The 26,815-nt window shown below is 40.9% G+C and overlaps 1 protein-coding gene and 1 long non-coding RNA gene across 8 annotated transcripts in view; both read left to right on the forward strand.

The window, feature by feature from the left end:
* The first annotated feature begins 2,712 nt into the window (after positions 1-2,712).
* Positions 2,713-12,704, forward strand: LOC116585990. Its single transcript, XR_004283838.1, has 3 exons — positions 2,713-2,843; positions 11,883-11,959; positions 12,597-12,704. It is a non-coding gene; the product is annotated as an uncharacterized LOC116585990 (long non-coding RNA).
* A 12,682-nt stretch (positions 12,705-25,386) lies between these two features.
* The window catches only part of PRR16 (proline rich 16), a 309,827-nt gene continuing 308,398 nt past the window's right edge, over positions 25,387-26,815 (forward strand). For 2 of the 7 annotated variants that reach the window (XM_032335435.1, XM_032335434.1), the window contains exon 1: positions 26,382-26,794. In XM_032335435.1, coding sequence (XP_032191326.1) covers positions 26,636-26,794 — 159 coding nt within the window. In that variant the 5' untranslated portion in view covers positions 26,382-26,635. Of the gene's footprint in view, positions 25,405-25,892; positions 26,042-26,084; positions 26,234-26,381; positions 26,795-26,815 lie in introns of those variants that run through there. The other 5 variants (XM_032335436.1, XM_032335441.1, XM_032335437.1 and 2 more) reach the window with 5 other exon arrangements.

Raw genomic sequence — 26,815 nt, forward strand, 5'->3', positions numbered from 1 at the left:
CAGGCTCCCTGCTGAGCAGAGAGCCCGATGCCGGGCTGGATCCCAGGACCCTGGCATCATGACCAGAGCCGAAGGCAGAGGCTTTAACCCACTGAACCACCCAGGCGCCCCTCGTTATAGTCTTTGTATATGGTAATTATTTTCTGCCAGATGTCTTTTAAGCTTCTGTATCTACAGCAGAGATTCCCAAAGTTTGGTTCATGAATGTGGGGAAGCGGGGGAGGTCCCAGGATACTTTAAGGAGGTCCAGGAGATCAAGACCATTTCCAAAATATACTGTGACACGACTTGCCTTTCTTAACTGTGCTAACATTTACAATGATATTACTAAAGATTTTATAAAATGATAGAAACACTTGGCACCAATCACAACATTGGCACCAAATTATACAAGTGATTACTACATTTTTCACTGCCAGCACTTAAAGTTAGAGAGCGAGTAAGAGGCAGGAAGAATTTTACTTAGGAATATCTTTAGTAAAGAGGTAAGATTAGGGGCACCTGTGTGGCTCAGTCAGTTAGGCATCTGCCTTTGGCTCAAGTTGCAGTCTTAGGGTCCCAGGATAAAGCCCCACATTAGGCTCACTGCTCAGCAAGGGAGACGCTTCTCCCTCTGCCTTTCTCCCTGCTCCTTCTCTCTCTCACACTCTCAAATGAATAAATAAAATCTTTTTAAAAAGGCAGTAAATTATTATTTTTATTAAATCATGGTTCCTCCTTACTCAACTTTTGAACATTCTCTGTGGCAAAAAGGGAAGTATACATAAACCACTTATTCTGGACACTAAAATACAATGGTTATATCCCCAAAACATTGTGCAGTTGTTTGAGTTTTGAGATGAACCACCATATTTTTTAATGAAAATACATTTGAAAGAATACTTGAAAATTAAAATTATTCAGAATTGGGTATTTGGCAGAACTTCTCTGGAAAATGAGCAAAGTGAGCTTATCATTTCAAGTAAAAGAATGGATAGTATATGTTACCAGAGATAAAATTTGAAATTTGGCATGACTGTTGAAATTCTGAAAAATTTTTTTTTTAATTTTTTATTTTATATAAACATATGTTTTTATAAAATTCTGAAAAATTTTTATTTGCCACTGTAGGCTTGGCCATTTCTCAGTGCTTAAAAGGTAGTTCTGATAATGAATGGGATATTTTTACACTGTATAATGAATGGTGTTAAAAATCAAAAGTTCTGCATAAGTCTATGAAAGAATATTTTTCAAATGACCAGTGTGCACAGTGGTTCATGTAAAATATCAAAATATCAAAACAGGCCAGTGTGCCTTGAAACAGTATGAATAATTCACTAATACAGTTTCAGATTGCACATCGCAACTAGCCTGTAAGAGTTTACCACTTGTCAGAGTGTTAGTATAATATCAAAGAAGGGTGAGCTCAATTATCTTATATGGCTATTGAAATTATCTTTCCTTGATTTATAAATACACTTGTGATTCAGGAATTTCTCTACACCTTCAATCAAAACAATGTTCTGCAACAGATTTAATGCAGAACTGATATGAGAAACTAACATCATTCTGTTAAATCAGACATGAGATTTGCAAAATTGTAAAACAATGGTTTTCTGACATTTGAGGGAAAATGTGGCTATTTCCTATAAAAATATATTTTATGTGGACATCTAATGGGTTTTTATGATTATTTGTAAATCAATTTAAAATATTTTGTAAATTTCTTTTTTTTAAGATTTTATTTATTTGAGAGAGAGAGAGAGAGACAGAGAGAGAGCATGAGCAAGGCAGAGGGAGTTGAACAAGCAGACTTCCAGCTGACCAGGGAACATGACCCAGAGCTCAATCCCAGGATAAAGACCTGAGCCATAGGGAGACAGGTAACCAAATGAGCTACCCAAGCACCCCTAGAAACTTCTTTTTCAAATTATAGCATGAGGAGAGATAAAATTCAGATAAACAAAACCACTTTGGAATCCCCACTTACTTATAAGAACATAAAGGGTTTTGAGATAAGAAAGTTTGAGAACTGCTGCTCTAGAAAAATCTGACTGATTCTTCCAGAGCCTAGATCAAACCTCGGTCTTAGAAAACCTTTTCTCAGCCATTTGCTCCCTCCCTATACTGCATTTGTATAGTATTTGTATAATCCATGCTTATTATACATGCCATCGCGTGTGCGTATTTTGTGTGTGAGAGAGACAAAGACAGAGAAACTAATACACAGATAGAATCAAGAAACAGCCTTTTGTATAATGTGCAGGCAATGGTACCTTTACAGACAAAGACAATGGAGCCAGTGGATAGGGAATATTAATATTAAATGAAAAATGCAGCACAGCAAAGCAAGAGCATTTGCTTGATGTTAAAAATACTGTTTGTGAAAAAGAGCCAAGGTAAAAGAATTCAACTTAGAAAGAAGTGACTGTGTTTTTCTGTCTATATTGAGAGAGGGTAGAAGTGAGAAAATCTTCATATTGGTGAAATGACAACTAAGGACAATGAGATCATGTTGCATGGCCTCATCCTCTCCCGGGGGGTGAGGGGGAAGGCATCTCCACCATCTACTAAAAGAATAAAAAAAAGGGGAACTTGGAATCATGGTCACGTGACCATCCTGGCCAGGAAATGAACAGAGATGAAATAAAAGAATTGCATCATGTCAGAGGGAGCATGGTCATGGTTAATGAGCTAAGATGTTTGTTAGAATCTCCCTGACTTTCTCTTAAAGAGCAGGGCAGAGAACGCTCCTGAGAGTCAAAGTCAAGTTCAGAACCAACAGAGACAAAGCCATGGGGAAGGGAGCCAGTGAGCCCTCTGGGCAGGCAAGGAACTCTGCTATGAAGGAGTTCTAACAAGGGGTAAGGTTGTTGGCTTTATTTGCCACATTTGGCTGTACTTTTATGTTTTGTTTTGTTTTCCATTTGGCTGTACATTAAGCATAAAGCAAATGATATGAATAACTTACTCTGGCAAATAATTGGTGTGTATTATGATTTTTGATGTCTGGCTAATGTCTAATTTAATTAAGAATAATGAGAAACTTTACTAATTAGGACTCTAATTATAATGCCTTTATGGGGATAAGGAGTCCTCGGGGTAAAACAAACCCTATGGCTTAGTTCTAAGAAAAACGGTATTTGTGGCTGGCGTGTTGTGGAATCTGTTTCATTAGCAATCACCCTTACGTGGCATTGGTGGGGGTCCAGCAGTTCATGTAAATAAGTTACAGTCTTTTATAACAGTTATAAACTGGATCTCCTAAATTAAGTACCATATTGTTTTTGCTTCGTTCGAAAATTAACCTGTGTTTGTTCTCAGTCTTGTGACCCAAAAAAGGAGTTAACATTCCAGTTTGTGTACTCCCACTGATGGAAACTTTTGATTCCTCTTCCAGTTAGTTCTTATGTCCTCTGGTGAGCATTCCATGATTTTCCAAGCCTAGCTGGATGCCTTTCTACTGGGCTCCCATAACTATGTTACCCTCCCTCTTGGGATCTATCATATGGTATTATAAGCACTTACTCGTGTATCTGCATCTCTCAGACAAAAAAATTCCTAAAGGAGAAGATATATATTCTATTTATCGTATCATCCTCAGGGCCAGACACAATATCAGGGAAATACTATATGATTTGTAAATATTTTTGATCATATTGAACACACAAAAAATAAGAAAGTACTAAAACAAGTCACAAGAGCTTTAACCTAAGGTGGTCTTTCCAAGCTAAATAAAGCGCAAGGTGAAATATGGGGACAGGTTTAAATACTTATATTTGCACATGCAAACCCTGTAGTCTTTTTTTTTTTAAAGATTTTATTTATTTATTTGACAGAGATCACAAATAGGCAGAGAGGCAGGCAGAGAGAGAGAGTAGGGGAAGCAGGTGTCCCACTGAGCAGGAGCCTGATGCAGGGTTTGATCCCAAGACCCTGGAATCATGACCTGAGCCAAAGGCAGAGGCTTAACCCACTGAGCCACACAGGTGTCCCAAAACCCTGTGGTCTTTAGTGTGGACATAGGAGGTTCTGAATGAAGGATTACAGAGACAACTGGCCCTTCCAGAGTCCTTTATTATTTAAACATTTGGGATCACTGGTTATCTAACATACACTCACATTTATTGCTGAAATACTTGAAATATTTTGTGTCACCCTCATCCTGATAGGGGACATTCTACTAGCCAGAGAATCTCTAAAACCATAGTGAATTGTCATGTGACTCTTCGGATATCTATTTAAATCAGGAAAAAGTATTCACCTAATTCACTTCATACTTATTTTTTTAAAAGATTTATTTCTTTATTTTAGAGAGAGTGAGCTTGAGCAGGAGGGACACAAAAGGAAGAGAAAATATCAAGCAGACTCCCTGCTGAGTGGGGAGCCTGACTCAGGGCTTAATCTCAGGACCCTGAGATCATGACCTGAGTCAAAACCAAGAGTTAGTTGCTTAACAGACTGTGTCACCTGGGCACCCCTCCGATATTTATAGGTAATTTTATTTTTTTATTTTAATTTTTTAAAGATTTTGTTTATTTATTTGAGAGAGAGAGAGATCACAAGTAGGCAGAGAATCAGGCAGAGAGAGGGGGAAGCAGGCTCCCTGCCGAACAGAGAGCCCAATGTGGGGCTCGATCCCAGGACCCTGAGATCATGACCTGAGCTGAAGGCAGAGGCTTAACCCACTGAGACACCCAGGTGCCCCAATTTATAGGTAATTTTAAATGATGTTTTTGAATATGCATTGCCTGCTGTTAGCACATTACTCAAAGGTTATAGAAGAATATGCCTAACAGAGGAAGCCTCCTTCCCTTCCACATTGCTTGTCCTCATATCTCGATATGCTCAAGGCAAATGCTGATGAAGATTTTATAGATTATTTGTAAAATGGGAAATGAAGTTAGAATATATATGTGCGTGTGTGTGTTTGTAATGGGAAATGAAGTTAGGATATATGTGTGTGTGTGTGTGTGTGTGTGTATGATTTTTTTTTTTTATTTGAAAGAGAGATCACAAGGAGGCAGAGAGGCAGGTAGAGAGAGGGGAGGAAGCAGACTCCCTGGTGAGCAGAGAGCCCGATGCGGGGCTCGATCCCAGGACCCTGAGACTGTGACCTGAGCCAAAGGCAGAGGCTTAACCTACTGAGCCACCTAGGGGCCCCTAGATAGAATATATTTTTTAAAATAAGTTCTCTCCTGACCCTTCTTGTTGGCTTACTTTCTCTTGTTAGTTGATGCCATAATATCAGATAATTTCCTTACACTATGTATCATGTCTACAACTTAGTATACAACATCTGTCTTTTCTCCCGGAGTGTAATTTTCCAGAAAGGATGGGAAGAAATGTGCATCTTACTTCCAGGTGGGCTCCCACCCTTACATTCCCTTGCACAAATCTGATATGTAAGAAGTCTGGGTGAAAGAATGGGAAATGAGCAAGTGTGGGTGAATCTATAAGACCAAACCAAAGGAAGAAAGAAAGAAAAAGAGAGAGAGAGAAACAGTAGTAAGTCTTTCAAAAAGAGAGAGTAAAATTCAAGGAATTGTTGGCATAGTGATAGAGTTGCTGGTGAATCATTCCGGGATAATGAGGCCAATCCAAGATTAATAACAGCTGGAAGCACGAGTAGTCTGGGAGCAGATGGTGCAGAAGGAAGAGGTAGTAATACCAGATCCAAAAGTTGGGCTGTGTGAGGGGAGTTAGAACCATGGCCATTAGTGGTTGGGGTGCAGCGGGGCTGGGTGGGGCCTGTTCTACAGGAGCTCAGGAGATGCAGCCCCTGCCAAAGATGTTGCCACAGTGTCTAACCATCCCATAAGAGAGGAAGAAAGACTCTGATTTCTCTTATTCTCACCTCCCTGTTTTCACCTTTGCCTAAACCTGCCAAGAAGCTAGTTGGCAAGAGAAGCTAGCTGGCAGGAAAAATGGTGTTCCCTGTGATGTAGAACAGAGCGAGGGTGAAAAGCACAGAAAAGGGATTAGTGAAGTAACAAATAACCAGTGCAACTGACTCTGTAAGTACCCCGTGGACTGATTTCCGACAGAGCCAGCCCATGGCCAGTAAGACACAAACTAATTCAGTGTCGATGAATTCAGTGTAGATTTCTTTTCTGGCATTAGTTTTTTCAAGAGAACAAGGAGCAAAATATGTCTATTTTAAAATGAAAGTGGGAAAATGAAAATGCACAGATATTAAATCTATGCATACTCATAAGATGGCACAGTGTATGAGAAAACACATACTAAGTAATTAATAAAATGAGTTATATCCATACACAACAGAGAATCATGGTGAGAGTAATCATTTATGACATGTAGAGTGTGTAAGGCTGCTAGAAACACAAAGAATAGAGTAGGAAAAGTATTTTAAGACTTTTGTGGGAAACATTTATAGCTTCTGGGATGTAAAAATGTGTGATCATAAAAGATCCTGTGTTTTCCTGACATCAACTTTATGGGCCAAGTAATAGATTTCAGCCATCAGAGGAAACATTCCAGACCCTTTTTTCATTGTTTCATTATTAAAGAGCTGGAAAGAAAATGAGAAAAACAGTTTGTCAATTGCATAAATATGGAGTGTTTTTAATAAGTATTCTCTGTGTCTAGAATAGAGAAAACCTTAGGGTAAGAAAGATGAGGCCCAACTCTTGGAGATATACACACGTACAGAAAGATAGATAGATATAGATATAGATATATCTATATTACAGATATTACAATACACAGATATATATATAGAGATATATATATATACAGATATATAGATATATAGATAGCTATCTATATATATATATGTGTATCTATAATATTTGGTGCAAGGTGTTCAAGGAAAGAAGCAAAGAACACAGGTGATGGCTTATTTTTGTCTCCTGGTAAAATCTCCTATGAAAAACAAAGTAATGTAAGACAAGTAAATTATTTGAATTTATACCACCCAGGTCTTTGAGTGGTGTACTTTAACATTTCTGGACACCTGATGCGAGGTCACCAAGTAAACGACCGATTGGATATATGAAATATTGCAGGTGGAAATTTTATTAGAGTTCATAAAATAAAATGTTTTCATTGTACAGGTGAAAAATTGAGACCATGAAAGGACAGAAACATTCAGTTTATAGATGCATGACAGATAATGGAGTTCCTGCTTTTAGTTTTTGTTTCTATTTTTTTTAAGATTTTATTTATTTATTTGAGAGAGAGAGCACAAGCAGTGGGGAGGAGTAGTGAGAGAGGGAGAAGCAGGCTCCCTGCTTCGAACAATGGAGTGAGTCCCCAATGAGGGACTCCATCCCAGGACCCTGAGATCATGACCTGAGCTGAAGGCGATGTTTAACCGACCCAGCCAGCCAGGCACCCTTGTTTTTGTTTTTTTAACTTTGAGTTAAAGTAGTAGATAAGGCTACTGAATTCACAGTCCTTCAGCCTTGGGGTTAATTCAGAACTCTGCTACTTCTGGTGCTGAACTTCCACATGTAGTTAAGTTCTTTTACCTCAGTGTTCTCATCTGTACTTGGGGATAAACATCATGGAACTTAGGGTGTTTAGAAGGATGGAATGAACTAATGCATTTCAAGCACTGAGCAGAGTACATAGTAAGACATGACAGATATTATATTTTTCTTGTTCTGCCATACCCCAGACTTTCCATCAACCTCTTATTATCTAAGCTGTTGAGTGGAAAAGATGATCTAAATTTCTATGGTGATCTCTAAGGAGCATGGGGACAGCAGTCATTCACAATTTCCTGGGATATTCTCTTTAAAACCCACTCTAATAACCTCCCACCATCGTTTTATTATTTCTTTTGTCCAAACCAACAATCTAGATTTATTATTTCTTCATTGCTCCTTCATTATTTCTTCATTACTCCATTAATTATTTATTATTTCTTCATTACTCCCATTATCCAAACAGAACAGGCTACTCAGCAGCAAACTGACCACTGGAATTTTTAGTCTGTTTGGACAAGGAACTTTGTAATTGGCCCTTACTTAAAGGTGTACAAATAGGGAGCGTTCACTGAGGACAACACTTTTAGCTACATGGTTTTTACATGGGGGCATGGATGTGAGGGGCAGTGCCACATCGCTTAACACAAAATAAGTAAGAGAAGGTAGTGAGTATTCTGTGAGATGCTTTGTACATAATTGGTGCTCATAAGTTTCTGTTATAATGAACTGGATTAAAAGATATGGAGTTGGAATATGTTCCAGGCATGGTTTTCCTAGAGAATGTAGCAAACTTCTTGAGGACTTTGCAGATGCCTAGCATTCAGTCAGAAATAAATAAATTTTATATATATGCCAAAGGAGGGCCTTGATAGGAAGGGTGGGTGCATGAGACTAAGGATGGTTATATAAAGGTAGAGGCAGTTGAAATATACCAACTCCAAGATTCTCCTGAGCCCTCAAGTCCTGTGGACTTAGTGTACTCGGCTTTATTAGAGAAAAATGGTCACCCTTGTTCGAAGGTGGAAGTGTGGCAGTTATTCTTCGGGACAGTCTTGACCTATTCAGGATTCTCCCTCAACTACCATCCTTGCCACTGTACCAATAATTTTTTTTTTTAAGATTTTATTTATTTATTTATTTATTTGTCAGAGAGAGAGAGAGAGAGTGCGAACAAGCAGGCAGAGTGGCAAGCAGAGGCGGAGAGAAGCAGGCTCCCTACTGAGGAAGGAGCCTGATGTGGGACTCAATCCCAGGACCCTGGGGTCATGACCTGAGACAAAGGCAGCTGCTTAACCCACTGAGCTACCCAGGTGTTCCGCCACCATACCAATAATTTTGTCCAATCTGAGCATGACTTGAAAATGGAAATGTTCATTATGTGAAGCAAAGAGATGAATGTTATACCAAAGGAACTATCAGACCTGGCTAATATGACATGCTTCATATATGCCAAAAAGAATTGGAGAGTAGCCCTGTGAGTGGACACTAAAAGTACTGAACCAGAAGGGACAATTATGGATAAGAGAGAGTTTTAATAAGAGACGAAAACTTGAAGCACAAGTTTCATGCCTCAGGAATTAACCTCTGGGCACAGGCCTTTGGAGATGATCTTCCTATGCTTCTCAGACCACTCTTAGAAAATTGCAAAAAGCGATGGCCCACCTTGTGTGAGTTAGAGATGGCAGAACAGCTATGGGAGAGTGTGTAAGAATGGTTCCACAGCCTCGGAGAAGAGCAGGTGTTGGAATGAATCTGTTAGATAAAATTGGAAGAGACTCCAGTTGAGAATGCCAAAGCAACAAAGGATGTGCTGGTGCACACCAGCATTCTTGAGTACCTCAATAATGGCAGTCCTCTGTATGACAGGATTGACAGTGGATAATTCTGTCACTTAATGAGGTTGAGAATATCCCAGAATAGCCAAGGTCAGGGAGCAACACTTAACGTTGGTGTCATGACCAAAAAGCGCATCTGAGTCAAAATGGCAGCCTTGAGACCTCTGACAGCTGGCTCATTTTTGGAGATGACTCCTAAAACATGGTGTCCTCAGAGGCAACCAAGAATATCTATTTCATATATGTAGCCTTGGTGGTGCAGTTTGTGTTTAAGAGATCTTGGTGGGACCAGACTAGGTCATAGTAAGAGGCCAGTCTTCTGAAACTGTGTCATGGACTGAATGGTTGTGTCCCTCTTGCAGTTCCTATGTTGAAGCCCTAAGTCCCACTGTGATGGTATTTGGAGATAAGGCTTTTGGAATATAATTAGAGTTAGATGGCATCATAGGGCGGATTAGGGTCCTCATAATGGGGTTACTGCACTTATAAGAAGACACTCTGGAGAGGCTCACTCCTTTGCTCTCTGTCTTTTCCTGTAAGTACAGAGTGAGATGTGGGCCACCTACAAGCCAAGAGAAGAGTCTCAGAATGGATTCACCTTTCTGGCATCTTGATCTTGGACTTCCCAGCCTCTGGATGGAGAAACAAATGTCTGTCATTTAAACCACCAAGTCTGTAGTATTTTGTTATTGCATGTTTTCTTTACACACCTCTGCTTTCCTCATGTCCTTCCATGCTCCCCTTGGGAGTGCTCTCTCAGTCAAGAATCTCTGTCTCAGGCTCTCCTAATATGGAACCCAACTTAGAATAATAACGTTTATTGAGTCTGTACCAGACATGCCCACACTCGTATACAGTGGTGAATAAGACAAGTATTTCATGGCTTCATTGGGCTCAGAGCCTAGTGATCTCATCATTTACTAAGTATTATATTAATGGGATTTGACAGTTATTTATAAGAATACTTTTTTTTTAATTTATAAAAATACTTTTGGTCATTTCATAACATCTTTTAAAGCTTTTATTGGCTTCTGGATGTATTGTTTTTTGATCAGATAATACACCAAATACTATCTTACTTTATAGAAAGTGGACTAAGAGCTTAATACATTTTATACATATTCCAGAAATAGTCAAAGATGAAGTATATTAACTGACTTCTCAACCTGTTCTTGTCATGCTTTTCTGCTCTTGTTCCACAGGTGCCATATATTTTTGTTTCTCATTGATATATCTAAATGGGTTTCTTTTATAAAAGCATTTCCTCTGGTTTCTTCCTTAAATTATTTCTTCAAGCATCCTCTTTAGTATTTTCCAAATTAATTTTTGTTTTACTTGTTTTGCAGCATTTAGTAAGTCCCCCTATTCTTTGGTGCATGCTCTCTCTCTCTCTCTCCCTCTCTTTTTCTCTCTCTCTCTCTGCTGCTGCTGTTCCCCATCCTTATTTGAGAAGATAGGCTCCCCATCTCAGTGTTTTCCAGCAATCACAGACTATCAGTTGCCCTGTTCTTTCCACATTCCTTTTGGGGACTACTGAGGATTTAAGTACATATTTCAGCTATAACCAGAAAGCACATCGTGATATGTGAGTCCTGGCTCATTCTTGGCACTTAAGTTGGTGTATTTCTGCCTTAAGAGATGGTCTTATTTTACCCTCTGCAGTCTTCTTATATATCAAACTTAGAGAAGTAGACATCATGTGAAAACATACAATTTCTAGCATGCAGAGCTACATCTTGGTCTTTTCCTGGCTCAGTTAATTTGACATCTGAGGGCTGTACTCTCCTGCCTGGGATTCAGTTTGCCCCCACTTTTATGTCCTCTTCCATAGTTGCTCTGTTATCCATCAGTCACAGCCTCTGCAGAGAAGAGGACCCATGCAGGTGGGCATAGCTGTGTCCTGATCACACAAAGAAGAAATGTTCAACAGTGGTGAAGATTGCTTTTGTTCCATATTTTTGTTAGTGGTCTGGCATCTAATTTTGAAAAGAAAATTTAGGGAGGCAGAATCATCAAACACCAGGGACAAAAAAAAAAAAAAAAATTCAAAGCACAATCAGCTAATTGCATTTTGAGATATTTAAAGTAGTGTTAACTTCAGCTATCTTTTCCCAAAGGACAGACACTCACACTCACCAAATACCCTGAGAGCACTTCTTGGGAATATAGTCAGCTACACTCCACCTGCTCCATCCCCCAGTGAAAACCCTTCCCACATGTCTTTGAAGTCTTTCATTTTATGGATCTATCATGGAGACTGGAGAGGTCTAATGGTGTAAAACTCTACATAAAAATGCAAATGCTGTGAGATACTGTACAATGTTGAGTTGCATCTGCCATTATAAAATACTGAGATGAGAACACTTGAATAGAAAGAATAAGCCAGCACAGCATGGAAAGAAACTTGAGTATCTAATGGCGTTTCTAAAATAATTAACATATTAAACAATTTTAGTGTGTTCTTTTCAAGTTAATCAGCAGTGCAGTTCACTATTCTTGTATAAAAGACATAACCATGGGAGTTAAACATAATTCAACAGCATTTTTTAAAATATTTATTTCCAACTATCATTGTGTTGCCTGATCCTTTTTATCTGCCTGTTCTTGCTTGTAGAAAAAACAGTTGGCACAGTTATGGACAATAATGGTGTCTAAATATGTCTAATAGCATAGAAGGAGAATATGAACCAGGTGTGTATGATGGGAAACTTATCTGCACGATTTAAATGTGAGAGTTAAAGAAAGAAAACTAAGAGAAAAATACGAAATTTTAGGCATCTGTAGAAATGTGTTACTTTGATCATTTAAATTCACCAAAATTCTACTGTTTGTAAGTAATTTATTAAATAAACTGGATATGAATGCAGTCATATTCCAGGATGGGTATGTGGGTGGGAGAATGAGCCAGAAGATATACCCTATATTGTAAAACACATGCATGCATTATTTTCCTGCAATGACTATCAGCTTGGGACCAAGTCTGGGACCCTAGTTCACTCTTCTCCTAGAGGGAAAGACTTCCTACGCAGTGTTTGTAAAAAGTCTTGCAAGTGGGACCCCTACTGGTGGGCCATTCATATGTGAACAGACATGACTGGTATAATATAATAAGGCAGGGAGAGGTAAAACATGGCACTTCCACATAGGGACAGTGGACAAGTGTATGACACAAAGCAATGGTACAGAATGTGAGGAACAGCCAAGGTCTGAAGGGAAATGTGGGGAGAATTGAATAATCAGAACCCAGGCAGGATTTTGTCAAAGACTGTGACTTGGGGACCCAGCCAACCCTGCAGGCAATATGCTAACGAAATATTCTTCCTCTTAGGACACATGGGCGGCACATTTGGTTAAGCTGCAGCTGTTGGCTCAAGTCATGGTCTCAGGGTCCTGGGATCAAACCCTACATCAGGCTCCTTACTCAGCGGGGAGTCTGCTTCTCCCTCCGCCTCTGCCCCTCCCTCTGTTCAGACTCATGCTCTCTCTCTCTATTACTGTGTCTCAAATAGATAAATAAAATCTTAAAAAAAAAAATCTTCCTCTCGTCCCCATCATTGGAACCAGTGTAGAAGGCAGACAACAAAGGAACGTGTGGATGCTATCCAGGCAGGTAAGTCTCTCAGGAATAGATCACTTCAAAAACTAGTGGATAGTTTGTCTGGTTTCATTAATGCGATCTCTTGCCCTGGTGACCGCCTCATCAGGCTCCGCTCCATTTGTCACCTCTCTATCCCTCACCTGCCAGCACAATTCCGGCAGCAGAATCAGCAAGGTAGAAAGTCACGGGGGAGCTCTGTTTTAATTTCGCAACTTTACTCGAGTTAGGCTTCCAAAATTGACCGAAAAGATTTTAATGTACGTATTGGGTCAAAAATCGAAAGGATCGTATGAAATTAATTTTATAATGTGTAATTGATGACTGGATTTAGGGAAACCCTCTATCTTCCCACAGTTTCCAAGCCTGGAAACATACGTGTTGTCAGGTAAATGAGAAATCGCTTATACCCCCGACGGGAATCAATACTGCATAACTTATTGATTTGTAGGCTGCACCTCGTAAAACAATAAATAAGTAAAAATCCTGGGGCAGGAGCAAATGGAGTCCAGTGGAGACATTATTGCAGAATTTGGTACCCGGCGCGGTTTTCACACCATCCCGACCATCCAGTTCGCTTGGCTATAAATTACCTGGCATTCAGCTTATCTCAAGAGGAGCCAACTGAATGTTACCTTGTGCTGGAGCCTGATGACATGCCAGTGGAGTCTAAGTCACACTTTTCTGTTCGTGTGCTGCTGCTCCGAACAGCTCAGAAATGTCGAGAATGTTACTGAGCTGCCAACATGTCAAAGGCATGGGGAAAAGTACATGGCAAAAAGCTTTCCCTTTTGTTTTCTCGGTTGCATTAGTGTATTCTGAGCCCTTGTATGGCTCCAGATGGGCAACACTTGAACAATTGCTTTTCTTGCATAGGAAACATTGCCGTGTCCTTGTGGCAGGGAAAGTCCCATTGTTTATAGCACAGACTGTTCTCCGCTGTGGAATTATGAACCCAAACCTTTGAGTGGATTCAGTCTAATGCTTAAAAAATCTGACATAACCACAATCTTGGAGGTTTCTAAAATAAATCTTGGTCTGAACTTGAGAATGGGAAATTTCTCTTAAGTAATTCTAATGAAAGAGAACCCTCCCAAACCCCCCTCCAGCCCCACATTCCCAAAGACTGTAACGAATAAAGATTGAGTTCAGTTATCAGGCAGCTAAAAATAAGCAAATTCTCCCCTTTACATATCTGACCGAAAGCAGAAAATACACTCGTTTTTGGCACTGGAAGACAGCAAAGAGGATTGGAGGTGCATGGTATGAAAGACGAGGAGTCAGGAAGCTCTGCACTGTAGGAGAAAGCTCAGTGAGCAAGAATGAGGACACTTGCTTTGTGCTGCTGGTCGTCCCACAACAGTTGTGTGATCTCAATTAAGGCTCCGAACCTTAAAGTGAGGATAAGGGTACTTCCCCACTCCAGTTTTATTGCTTGATACTGGGCCTTGAGGGAGATGATGAGACATTAGGCAGTGGTTGGAAAATAGTAGGGATCTATACAAATACAGCATGAAAAGAATAACAGAACAAAATTTGTTAATTTGAAAAAAATACATGAGCGTAAAATACTCCAGAAACACAGAACAGGATTTCTGATAAAGTCCTCCTATACCGAATAATCACACTGTATAGAATCAGTTCTTAGGAAAAGCAAAACCTGATCAAGTGTAATCATCATTCGAAGCTTTTGGAACAGATCTTACTAAACTGTGTTCCATGAAATTCTTGAAGCAGAACACTTAACAGGTGTTATGTTAAAAGAAAAAGCAAGAGAAGGGAGGGACCAGACATAGAAAGCATAGGATTCCATAGTCAAATCAAGTCTGGAAACTAAAACAGGTGAGACGTTTCAGACTTTCATATCCTGATATTTACCTTCATCATATGTAAGAGGGGTACATAGTACACCGTGCTTCAATTTTTTTTTTAATTGAAACTGTTAGAATATACTTTGAAAAATTGCTGTTGTAGAGGGGTTTACTTAATCAGGCAATTCTGGAAAGCAGCCAAGTCCTGGATCAAGGGAGATGGCACGTTCCTTGACGCAAAGAGAAAATCAATCAGAACAAACAAAAAAGAGTAACAGTGACTAACAGTTGTTCAGTAATTCACAGTTTATAAAATGTTTCCACATAATTATCTCTGTTGATTCTCAATTCACTTTTGGAAATAGTTACTGTAAGCACACTGGTGGCGTTTCAGTGTCTAAGATCACAGAGCTAGGGACAGGATAAGAGTTTCAAACCAAAGGTCTAAATTTCAGATCTCCTCAGTTTCCACCACCTCCTGCTGCTTTATTGTTTAGAAAGAGTAATAGAGACAGAGTAACACTTTGTACCAGTTCTTTGAAAACCCCAAATAAAAGATAGAGATTTTTCCTTCTATTAGATCCTAAAAACCCCACGGCAAAGTGGTCTTTAAAGGAAACTCTCTAAGGAGCCTTTTAGATATCTGGACGGTTGATATGAGTGGCATTTAATGGGATGAGGGAACGCTCTGCTGTCCCACTGTGCTACGTGGGAAGGGGCTGAGCCATTTTCAGATGCCCTGCTAAACTGCTAGTTGAGCTGGGGCTAAGCACAGCAGAAACACCGTCTGATAGGACTTTATACGTTCTAAAATTCAAAAGGTTTTACAAAAATTATGTGAAACAGAATGTAGAAGGCATTATGCTGAAATGTCACTATGGAATAAAGACACTGTCTTAAAGTGATCAACACGGAGCATTCTTCCCTTTTAATTGTAGCATTTACAAATACATGCTGGTTGAAAATGGTTTCAGAGAATTAGAGGGGCACCTGGGTGGCTCGGTCAATGAAGCATCCCACTTTTGATTTTTGGCTCAGGTCAGGATCTCAGGGTCAAGAGCTTGAGCCCCATGCCTGGCTCTGCTCAGCGTGGAGTCTGCTTCAGACTCTCCTTTTCCCTCTGCCCGTGCCCCCACCTCTCTCTTTCTCTCTCCGAAAAAAAAAAAAAATTAAAACATCTTTATCAAAGAATTAGAAGTTACTGTAAAAGAAATAAAACAGCTTATAAGTATGGAAATGGATATTGAGAAAAATTTAATTAAAGCCAATATTATTAAAATAGCAGATATATCAAGACTTTGATCAAATTTCAGTAGTGACAGATGGTTAAAAATATTTTCTATGTTGCCATCCTATACACATATATTCAATTTTTGTGAAATATAACATTAAGAAATCTATGTTATGAATTTATGTACTAATTATTTTTCTGTATTACCAAGTTAACAGTTTCTTTTCTATCTTATTCTGGAACTGTCCTTGGATGTCTCCTATATAGCTTTTCTAGAACTTGTAGTATTGATGCTTTGTTTTCCTGATCCCTGCTGTCTTTCAAAGGATATGGTCATCAAGACTTTTAAAGTACTAGAGATAGGGGCACTTGGGTAGCTCGGTGGGTTAGAGGATCTGCCTTCTGTTCATGATCCCAGGACCCTGGAATCGAGCCCCGCATCGGGCTCTCTGTTCAGCGGGGAGCCTGCTTCTCTTCCTCTCTCTCTGCCTGCCTCTTTGCCTACTTGTGATCTCTGTCTGTCAAATAAATAAATAAATAAATTTTTTAAAAAGTACTAGAGATTGCCCACAGGCCTCAAGATGTAGGAGCTTTTAACATAGGAGAGATGGTTCTTACCATATCTCATGATTACATAGTGCTTTCAAAAAGAGTTAGTTTTGGGACAGCTAATGTTCCTTTGACCTATTTGTATCATTCAAGGGTCCATGTGTGACCAAGTGTCAGGAAGTCTGATTCTAGTCACTTCTTAATTCTGGGTAATCTCTCTGAATTCATTGTCTATATCAGTAAGATTAAAAGATTTGGATTATATGGTTTCTAAGGTCATTTTTAATCCTGAAATTCTAAGATTCTCTAAAATGTCACTGTAATGAGTGTTTTACATTAGGGTGCAAACACCTGCTTATTTTATGATGTTGACTATTCTCACACATGAACTCTGATAATAATATCTGGTCTTTAAATGGTATTATCGTTTATGTACACACCTGAACTCTGCAGGAAAATAACACAGATGACCACTTGGTTTCCTCTTAGGTGAAACATTCCTCTAGTTTATTTTTTCTTCAGCCCAGCAAAATGCATCATTCCCAGATTAGGCATGACTTTTAAGTATATTTCAAAACCTATTAGAATGAACTCTTGCAAATGACGTAGACTCAAAATCTTAAAATCCAACTTGACGTCTTTTACACCAATGTCTCGAATCAGTTGCCAGAGCCTGTAGCTGATACCGCCTTCTCACTCCTGAAAAGTCTATGGATTATTTCCAATCCAGCCTCATTATTCCTCCCTAGTGTATGCCCTGAGGCTCTATCCACTGGGTGTCCAAGGCAAACATCCTAATTGGAATACTGACTGTCTTTCTCTCTCTCTCCCTACCCATTTCTGTCCATTACAGAGGACTTTAACCTTCAACTTCAGAGCTTGTGAATTGCAAAATCCCAGAGAGCATTGTGCACATACATACTGTGTTTACTCACCAGACTCCACGTTTTTAACTCACACACTCTCTAAGAGATGACACCCTCTTCATGTAATTACATAACTCCTCCTAGGTGGGTAATACCCATCTCAGAGAGCTCTCCCTGCCATCACAACATACCAGAGGCTGGATGGCTTAAACAACGGAGATTTATTTTCTTGTAGTTTTGGAGGTTGACAAGTTGGAGATTGGGATGCCAGCAGATTTGGCTCCTAGTGAGAATTCTCTTCTTGGCTTGCAGATGCCTGGCTGCCTTCCTGCCGCTTCCTGACAAGAAAGGGCCTGTCCTTGGTGCCTCTGCAGAGAGAGGCAGAGAAAGACAGAGGGAGGTAAGGAGGTGAGGGGAAGGGGAAGCAGGGAAGGGTGAGAGACAGAGAAGTATTGAGAGAGGGCTTCTTCTTAAAGGGCGGTCCCTAATCCTATCATGAAGGCCCTTTCTCATGACCGCAGGTAACCCCAGTTACCTCCCAAAGGCCCCCATCTCCAAATAACACTGGGCTTAGGGTTCAAACATAGGAAATTTTGAGGGAACAACAAACATTGAGTCAATAACACTGGGCTTCAGGCCCCCCAGATTGATCTCCTCACATGCAAAACACATTCATTCCATCCCAGCAGCCCCCCAAATCTTAACTTGTCCCAGGATTAGCCCTACAGACTCAAGTCCAAAGTCTTATTCCAGTATCATCGGAATCAGGTATGGGTGAAACCGGATGCATAATTCATCCTGAAGCAGAACTGCTCTTTAGATGTGAACTTTTTGAAACCAGACACATGGTTACTGTGCTTCCAACATTTGGTGGTGGGACAGCCATAGGACGGACATTCCTATTCCAAAAGGGAGGAATACAAGGAAATGGGGATGGGTCCTCAGCAAGTTCCATATCTAGTAGGGCAAATTTCATCAGATGTTAAAGCTCGACAATATACCAATCCTTTTTGGTTCAGTGCTCCGCCCTAGAGGCCTGCAGGGGCAGTCATCCCACCTCTGTGGCTCCGCTGGGGGGCATGACACCCCTAAGGCCATGGGCTGCCTGGCCCTCTGGCTTTGTGAGAGGGACTCATCCCCAAGTCTTTGGTTGAACCCTATCCAGTCTGTTAAAACCAAGATGGTGCCCCGGATGAATTCTGAGTTGCCTTTGGTCCTTCTTCCCCTTTCTGGGAGGAGAGTACAAGTTCATACCCTAATAATGCTATGACCCAATCCTATAGGATCTCACAAGTCAGACAGACTTCCTTTACTTCGTCCCATCTCCATCCCTTTCAGTTCAAAGTGGGTGTGTTCAATTTATATAAGCCTAGCTGTACCTTTGGTGTTTTCTTTGGAATGTGCTTATTTATTATTTATTTTTGCAAAATGGTCAAGCTTATAGTTTTCTTAATGTTTAAGTCCCGGTTCCTTTTTACCGAATAATTCCTCCTTCAGTTCATCTCTCTCTCCTTGCGTTACACTGTAAGCAACCAGGAGGAAGCAACTGTTCCTTTGATGTTTTGCTTAAAAATCTCCTCTATTAAATATCCACTTGCATCGCTCCTAAATTCTCCCTCTACAAAATAGGAAGATTACCAAAAGGATTCAAAGAAGTCCTTTGCCCCTTTATAACAAGGATTGCCTTTCCTAGTTTCCTTTTTTATTTTTTTTAAGATTTTATTTATTTATTTGAGAATGAGAGTGAGAAAAATAACGTGAGCACAAGCAGAGCTAGGGGCAAAGGGAGAGGGAGAAACAGGCTCCCCGCTGAGCAGGGAGTCCGATGTGGGACTTGATCCCAGAACCATGGGCTCATACCTGGGTCGGATAACTGACTGAGCCACCTAGCTGCCCCTCCTCCAGTTTCCATTACGATGTTCTGAGACTCGCCAGAATGACCCATCATGTCCGTATTTCCATAAACATGCTGTGCACGAATATTGTACACTCTCTAAGAGGATGGAGCCTTGCTTTTTAATTCTCTTCTTTCTCGATTCCCACCAGAATCGCCCTAATATCCGCAATTCTAACATGAACCTCAAAACCCCTCTAGCCTCCTCCCGTCACCCAGCTCCAAAGCTGCTTTCACATTTTTACATATTTTTTTTCCAGCTCTGCCCTCCTTCTCAGTATCAACATCCGTCTTCAACTATGATTTGACTCAGTTATCCCATTTCTGGAAATATATCCAAAGGAAATGAAATCAGGATTTCAAAGACTTATCCACACTCTCCCATATTTACCATAGCTAAGATATGGAAACAACCCAAGTGTTATTCAACAAACAAATGAGTAAAGAAGATGTCTCTCTCTCTCTCTCTTTCTCTCTCTCAGTGGAGTTTTATTCAGCCATGACAAAGAATCAAATGCTACCATTTGTGACAAGTTGGGTCAATCCTGAACTAAGTCAGACAAAGACAGAAACTATGTGGTATCAATTAAATGTGGAACCTTTAACGGCTGAACCTGTAGAAAGAGACAGGAGTGGTGGTTACTAGTGGTGGGGCATGGTGAAAAAGGGGAGATGTTGGGGAAAGGGTGCCGACTTTCCGTTATAAGATGAGCAAGTTCTGGGGATGTAATGGTGCGGCGTAGAGACTGTAGCTCACGACACTGTATTACACTCTTGAAAGTTTCCCAAAGAGAAGTTGTAAATGTTTTCACTGCAAGAAAGAAATAGTAATCATGAGACAGGATGAAGGTGGTCAGTGGCCTTTGTTTTACGACATCTTTCAAACCACCACACTGTATGTCCTAAACTTACATAGCGTTATATGTTGCATATCTCACTAAAGCTGGAAAAACTAAACAAAACAAAATATATCTTCATCTGAGCTTCCATAACAAAATACTATAAGCTAAGTGACTTAAAGAACTGATACTTCTTTTCTCACAGTTTTGGAAGTGAGGAAATCCAAAATCAGGGTGGCGGCCAATTCAGTTCCTAGGGAGGACTCGCTCCCTGGCTTGCAGATGTCTGTCTTCCCACGGTGGCCTCACATGGCCTTTCCTTGGTGCACACTCCTAAAGGAGACCTCTTTCTCTTCCCCTCCTTATAAAGCCACTAATTCCGGGGCACCTTGGTGGCACAGTGGGTTAAGAGGCTGATTCTTGCCTTTGGCTCAGGTCATGATCTCACAGTGGTGGGATTGAGCCCCTTGTCGGGCTCCATGCTCAGAGCAGAGTCTGCTTGAGTTTCTCCCCCTCCCCCCCATGCTATTTCTCCCTGCCCCCCAGAATAAATAAATAAAATCTTAAAAAAAAAATAAAGCCAGTAATGTTATTCTGAGGCCCCACTTTCACGAACTAATTTAAGTCTAGCTACCTCCTAAAGGCCCCATCTCCAAACACCATCACACTGGGGGGTGAGCCTTCAGCTTAGGAATGCATTGGGGACACAAACATTCAATATACAACAATATTATTTGAAGCTTGAGTTGAGGCTTGGGCCAAAGCTCATGGACTTGCACTAAGCAAATGGGATTAAAAAGTACAAGCAGCATGCCGATTAGAGTAGTAGCTTCTTTATGGACCCCAATTATTGTATCAAGGTCCACTAGCTCAGATTGGCAGGGTGTCTAAGTCCTTATACTCAGCATTATGCAGAATGCCTAGACTCTTTGCAGAGCTGGGTCATCCCATGTCAATTTTCAGATGAGGAGCTAAAACTTCATATTCTAACTGGCCATACACAGTGGATGACCTTGCTGACCATCTTGTACCTGGAAGGACCCCGCTTTATTTTCCTGAAGGCCAGAATATTCCATAAATAGAGGGAGGGGTACAGCAGCTGCCAACTTCTCTGTCCACCTTGATTTTATGAAAACCAGTAATTCCTCCCAGCTCACTCTCACTTGCTTTCTTGGGGTGGGGGGAGCAAAAACTAAGACAAAAAACTAAGGACCCTGAAATGTACAGCAGTAGCTATCACCAAGTACTTATGAAAATTAATTGGGTGCATGAACGATGGAGTAGAATTTTCAATGATCTTGGGGCTAGTACGGTGTATTGTTTTCTATGCAATGATCAAGTTTGTGTTGGTTGTAGTTGAATCACCTTCTAGGGAAAGGGGTGGCTAAGCTGTTAATGGTGCACAGTGGCAGGTGGCCAAGTTTTAAAAACACCTCTTTGGCACATCTGTAAGAGTCCCAGACTACCGATAGTCTCAGGTTCTCTCTTCACTTGGCCCAGAAGTTTGAAGCTGAGAGGCAGAATGGGATGTCAGGCACCGGTCCCAGGGATTCAGGATGAGTGGAAATTCCTAAAAACGGGTAAAGGGAATAATTGTGTCAGGATTGCTTGCACGTGTTCTGGGGCAGCTGAGCAGCTCTGGGCCGCTGAGGTCTTCCAGGCTGGAACCCTGAGATGGGGCTGGATGAAGGGTTCTTGGTATGAGTAAACCGAATGCCCAAAGGCAGACTTGAGTGAAGCTGGCTTCCAGAAGCAAGAACGATGAAAAGATATTAATCTCTAAGTGTCAGAAAGAAGTTATGTGATCCCGTTGAGGTCTATATGGGGGGTACCTATTGTTTTTATATTCCCAGGGGCACGTCTCCTCTTTTGGTGGTGAAACAGGGCACCGGTGCAGGCAACTTGATCCAAGTTGGGCCAGTCATTAAACATCCTCACCCCAGTTTCCTCACCCACGCCTTGCTAACTCCTACGGTGTCTTTCTGTGAATCTGTAAATGATTTTGCTTCTTGAAAACACTTTACTTCTTTTTTATTATTATTTTTTTAAAAACAGTTTACTTATTTATGAGAGGGAGCGGAAGAGGGGGGGAGAGAGAGAGAGAGAGAATGAGAATCTCAAGCAGATTCCATGCTGATCAGGGAGCCCAGTGCTGGGCTGGATCCCCGGACCCTGGGATCATAACTTGAGCCCAAGGCAAGCACTTCACCCACTGTATCACCACCCAGGTGCCCCCAAAACACTTTACTTCTGTGTAAGAAAATTATCATACTAGACAGGCTTTGGTGGAATAACTTGTTTTACTGCCACCTGCTGGAAAATCAGTAATAAGTATACAAATGCATGCCTTTTCTGTAAGAATGGCACAACCCTGCTCTTAGCTTTACACCGTACCCGGTAATGTCAATGGGCTGAGGTGTCCATACCCTGCGCTAGCCCTGTCAGAGTCTTCTCCCGGAAGCTTGCTGTGATGGTCTTTTTCTTTTCTAGTTGCCACGTTGTGAAGATGGGAGCCTGGATTTCCCAGGGACCCCATTTTAACCTTATGTAGAAATAAGCTTAAGAGAAAGTAACAATCCACAAAAAGGCGGAGGGATACAAGGACAGAAAGAAGTAGTGCCAATGATCTTAGAATTTCTGGCTGCAATCCTAGGTGAAGATATTCCTGTCTTTAACCTTTCTTTGGTTTGGCTCTGAAACAATTTCCTTTGTTGCGTTAGGCAAAGTTCAGTTTCTGTCACATGGATAAAAAGTAAAAAACATAAAAACAAAACAAAAGCCAACTATATAATGACTTCAGAGATCAAGTGAAATTAACTGATCACAGTTGAGAAACAGGGCAAGATGAGATACTCTGAGGTAATCTCAGTTTTTATATTTGAGTCCTGTGTGGAATTACCTAATTGTTCCTACTAGGACTATGTCTGGCTAAACCTAGTTGCTCCTCCGTAGTGTGGATTCTTGCCTAGAGCAGCCATTTAAAAAGTATTTGTTGAATTAAATTAATCTCAAAACACATCAAGACAGACAACACTTCATTCAGTATTTTATTTTCTTCTCTGGTATTTATTGAGCAAGTGTCTTGCAAGAGACACGGTTCTTTGTAGAAAACTTCCACTTATATTCTCAGATCACATTTTGTAAACCAATGTGCGTTTATCAGTAGAAGCTAGAGGTCATGCCAAAAGCAGTTGAAAAGAAGAAGACTCTTCTCCAGATAAATAGAGACCACTCCAGAAGTATGGGTCAACACGGAGTTCTAGTTCTAGTTCTAGTTCCTTCATCTTTTCAAAGATCTCTAATAACTTTATTAGATTTTACAAACAAAAATAAATTCATATGAAAGAAAAAAAAAAAAGAAAACCAGAAGTCTCATTAGGAGTGATGTTATGTGATGCCTATCATCTGTTCTTTGAGAATAAATGAGCATTGTTAAGGTAATAAATCAGTAAGGGCCACTGCACCAAAATGGGACAAAGTATTTTGGGAATATTCTTGAACTCCTAATGAATTCAGAATTATGTCAGTGTCATAACATTTCCTGCACATCAATTATTAGGGATCAAGCAATAGATTACACACACACACACACACACACACACACACACACGGGCGCGCCCAAGAATACTGATAAGTGCTTGTAACTAAAAAAACAACCACTAGATGATCTCCTATAATTATCCAATCCTTCTTGCTGCAAATCTCAGAAAACATAAAGACACAGAATAAAATGCTGGGTGTACAATCACTTCTGTGAATAAGACCTTACGTTTTTTTAGAAGTATGTTTTTGTGTCTACATTTATAAGTGATGGGGTTTGAGTATGTACCCATTTGTAGCTAGTGCTTATACATAAACAAATTTATGGACAGATTTGTCAGAAATTTTACTATGTGTCACTTCTGCTCTGTGGTCTCTGTAATTTGGCTTTAAAACATCATATATGAAACTTTGACAGTCCAGGATGGGCCAAAGCAATGAATGATTTTTTTTTCTATAAGGGTTAAAAATAAAAAAGTAGAAAGTAAATAGAATACACACACACACAGAAAATATATTTATATATAAATATGTTTGTGTCCTTCTTGTGTGTATGTCATTTTCTTCTGCTTTCTTTCCCTCAGTATTTTTTAGCTATGTAAAAGTTTCTTCTTTAGAAATATTTTACCCATACCTGCTTAATAACTGGAAGATAGTGGTAGCCACAACTGCTTGGGTCCTATAAGCTTTTTCGTTTGGGTTTGGAAGTCAGTTTTAACTTTTCCCCTTTCACTTCACTCCATGCTGTGTTCCAATATAGACATAAATAGAGGGCCGCCATTATTTAAGAATAAACTGATATGGGTGTGAATGGTGTGTTTCAGAGCAATAATTATGATTCAGTTCTGAGCCAGAATAGTTTTGTTCATTAATAGCAATGGATATCATAGGACAACAGATTTTTTTTTCATATCTTTAGTGAAGGTGATTCAGAGTAGCATGGATATATTCTTACATAACAAGAGTATTATTTTGTCAGTGGGAGGGAAAATACCACTTCCTTTCTTCTCCTCCAATATTCTTGCCTAAAATCATTATTCTTTGAGTTTGGGGGACTTTTGGATTTACTTGCCTACTACTGAGAGTCAAACATTCCAATCTAGAGGAAAAGCACTTTTTCTTTTTTCCTCATATAGTCTCCTGCGATTTCTGACCATTTATCTTTATTCACATATGAAATAATAGTCTCAATATAAATTAGAAATTTTCAGTGGGATAGTTTGTAAAGCTGATATAATTATTTTGACTGTTATATCTACATAATATAAAGAACCTGCAGAAGTAAAGGAATTTAGAAAAAACAAATCTATTTTCCCCAACTCAGAAACCTTAAACATATTACTTATTTAACACTTTTAAGTATTTCTTCTTTTTTTCTCCTCTCCAATTTGCTTACTGCACATTGGTTTCTTTATTCTTTCTTTATTTTAATTGTTCCCTGGTAGCTTCTGCTTTCTTCTTTGTCCCCTGATTTTTCAATGTATTTTTCAATGCTGTTACTGTTTTGACACCATATCTAAATTTCTGTTTTCTTCTGTTGCCTCTTTTTTTTTTTATATTTCATATATGACTTCCAGTGATTTTGTCAAGATAAATTGTTCAGAATTAAGACTGACTGACCTTGGTGGGCTTAAGAAACTCAGAAGAACTGTCAAGATTTTCTTCAACTCTAGAAGCTTGTTGGAGCCACCTGGGGTGTGAGAAGGAAGAAGCAAGGGCCCTGGGAAGGCATGACGAAGAGGGGAAGCCTATTAAAATAATGATTTGGAGTAGTGTGTGCTGAAGACAATAAAGTACAGCCTTCCTGCCAGGTCAGTAGCTAATAGCCCATGGGTTTTTTACTAAGGAAATTAAAACTTTAGCTAATGAGAATGGGAGCCACCTACTGAGAATGAAACTGAAGGCTTCCTATTAACTCCCCTCCCTGGGTCCTTTTGACAGAACAGTCAGAAAGTTATTTCCTATTTAGTAGCAAAATGCTTGAAATGGAGATTTAAAAAAAAAAAAACTGATGAAAAAAAAAAAAGAAAAGTTGTAGGCACTCTTCTTATTCAACTCCCCTAAGAAGAGATGCGGACAGCTTATTCCCTCCCCGCCTCACTCAAAACACACAGGGGCACAGGTCACGAAAACAGTTAAAAAAAAAAAAAGAAAAAAGAAAAGAGGAGCTGTCCCAGATAAGTACAGCCAAGATGACTCAGACAGTCTCCCCGGGGAATTTTTGGTGTGAAGACTTGAAATTAATAAATCCGCTGTTAGTTTTGTGGAATCAGCAGGATTAGGCAAACTCTTTCAAGAGTATTGGTTGAATTTCATTATTCCAGGGGGAGAGGGCTCATCACTTATGCACATCTCTCCCTCTCTCATGCAGAAGTAGGCACACCTCCCTTAAACTCGCAGGTCACCAGGAGAGTGACTGGAGGCCTTCGGAACACACTCTGGTCCTGGGTAAACACCTAGGGTAGCTTTTCTACCCCCTCCCCCCCGCCCCCAAATCCAACTGCCGGCCCTACTGTGGTTCTCTGCATGTTGTCACAAAGTGTGCCGGGGCTCCATGGCTCTGCCCGCGGGCGAGAAGGAAGCCAGCGGGGCTAGCCGTGAGAAAGCCCACCTCGGGCTGCGGAGACGAGGGCAGCTCAGGTTCGAGGCCGGGGTTGGGCAGGGCGCGGAGCGCGCGGGCGCCCAGGTGCGGGGCCAGGGCTCCCGGAGGGCCGGGCGGCGGGGACTGCAGCTGGCAGCCCCGGGCGCGGCGGGCGGGGAGCGAGCGCGTGTGTGCGCGAGAGCGGCGGGCGGCGGCGGGAGGAGGCGCAGGCGCGCTGCTCGCCCGTCTGCAGCCCCGCGCCGAGCGCCGCGTCTCGGGGAGTTGATGGCAGCACCACGGTGCGGCCGCCCTGCCGAGCGCCGAGCGCAGCCACCCGCCGCTGCCCAAGGAGCGTCCAGGATGTGGGGGGATCGCGGCGGCCGCAGCAGCGCCAGAGACGGGGGCGCGCAGCAGCCTCCGCTCGCCCGCCAGTGCTGACCTGCCTCGCCTGCCCCCAGAGAATGTCAGCCAAGTCCAAGGGGACCCCCTCCTCGTCCTCTCCAGCCGAGGGACCGCCGGCAGCCTCCAAAACCAAGGTGAAGGAGCAGATCAAGATCATCGTGGAGGACCTGGAATTAGTCCTGGGCGACCTGAAGGACGTGGCCAAGGAACTTAAGGAGGTGAGAGGCGCGGGGGTGGGG

This window comes from Mustela erminea, chromosome 3 (assembly GCF_009829155.1).
Source record: "Mustela erminea isolate mMusErm1 chromosome 3, mMusErm1.Pri, whole genome shotgun sequence".
NCBI lineage: Eukaryota > Metazoa > Chordata > Mammalia > Carnivora > Mustelidae > Mustela > Mustela erminea.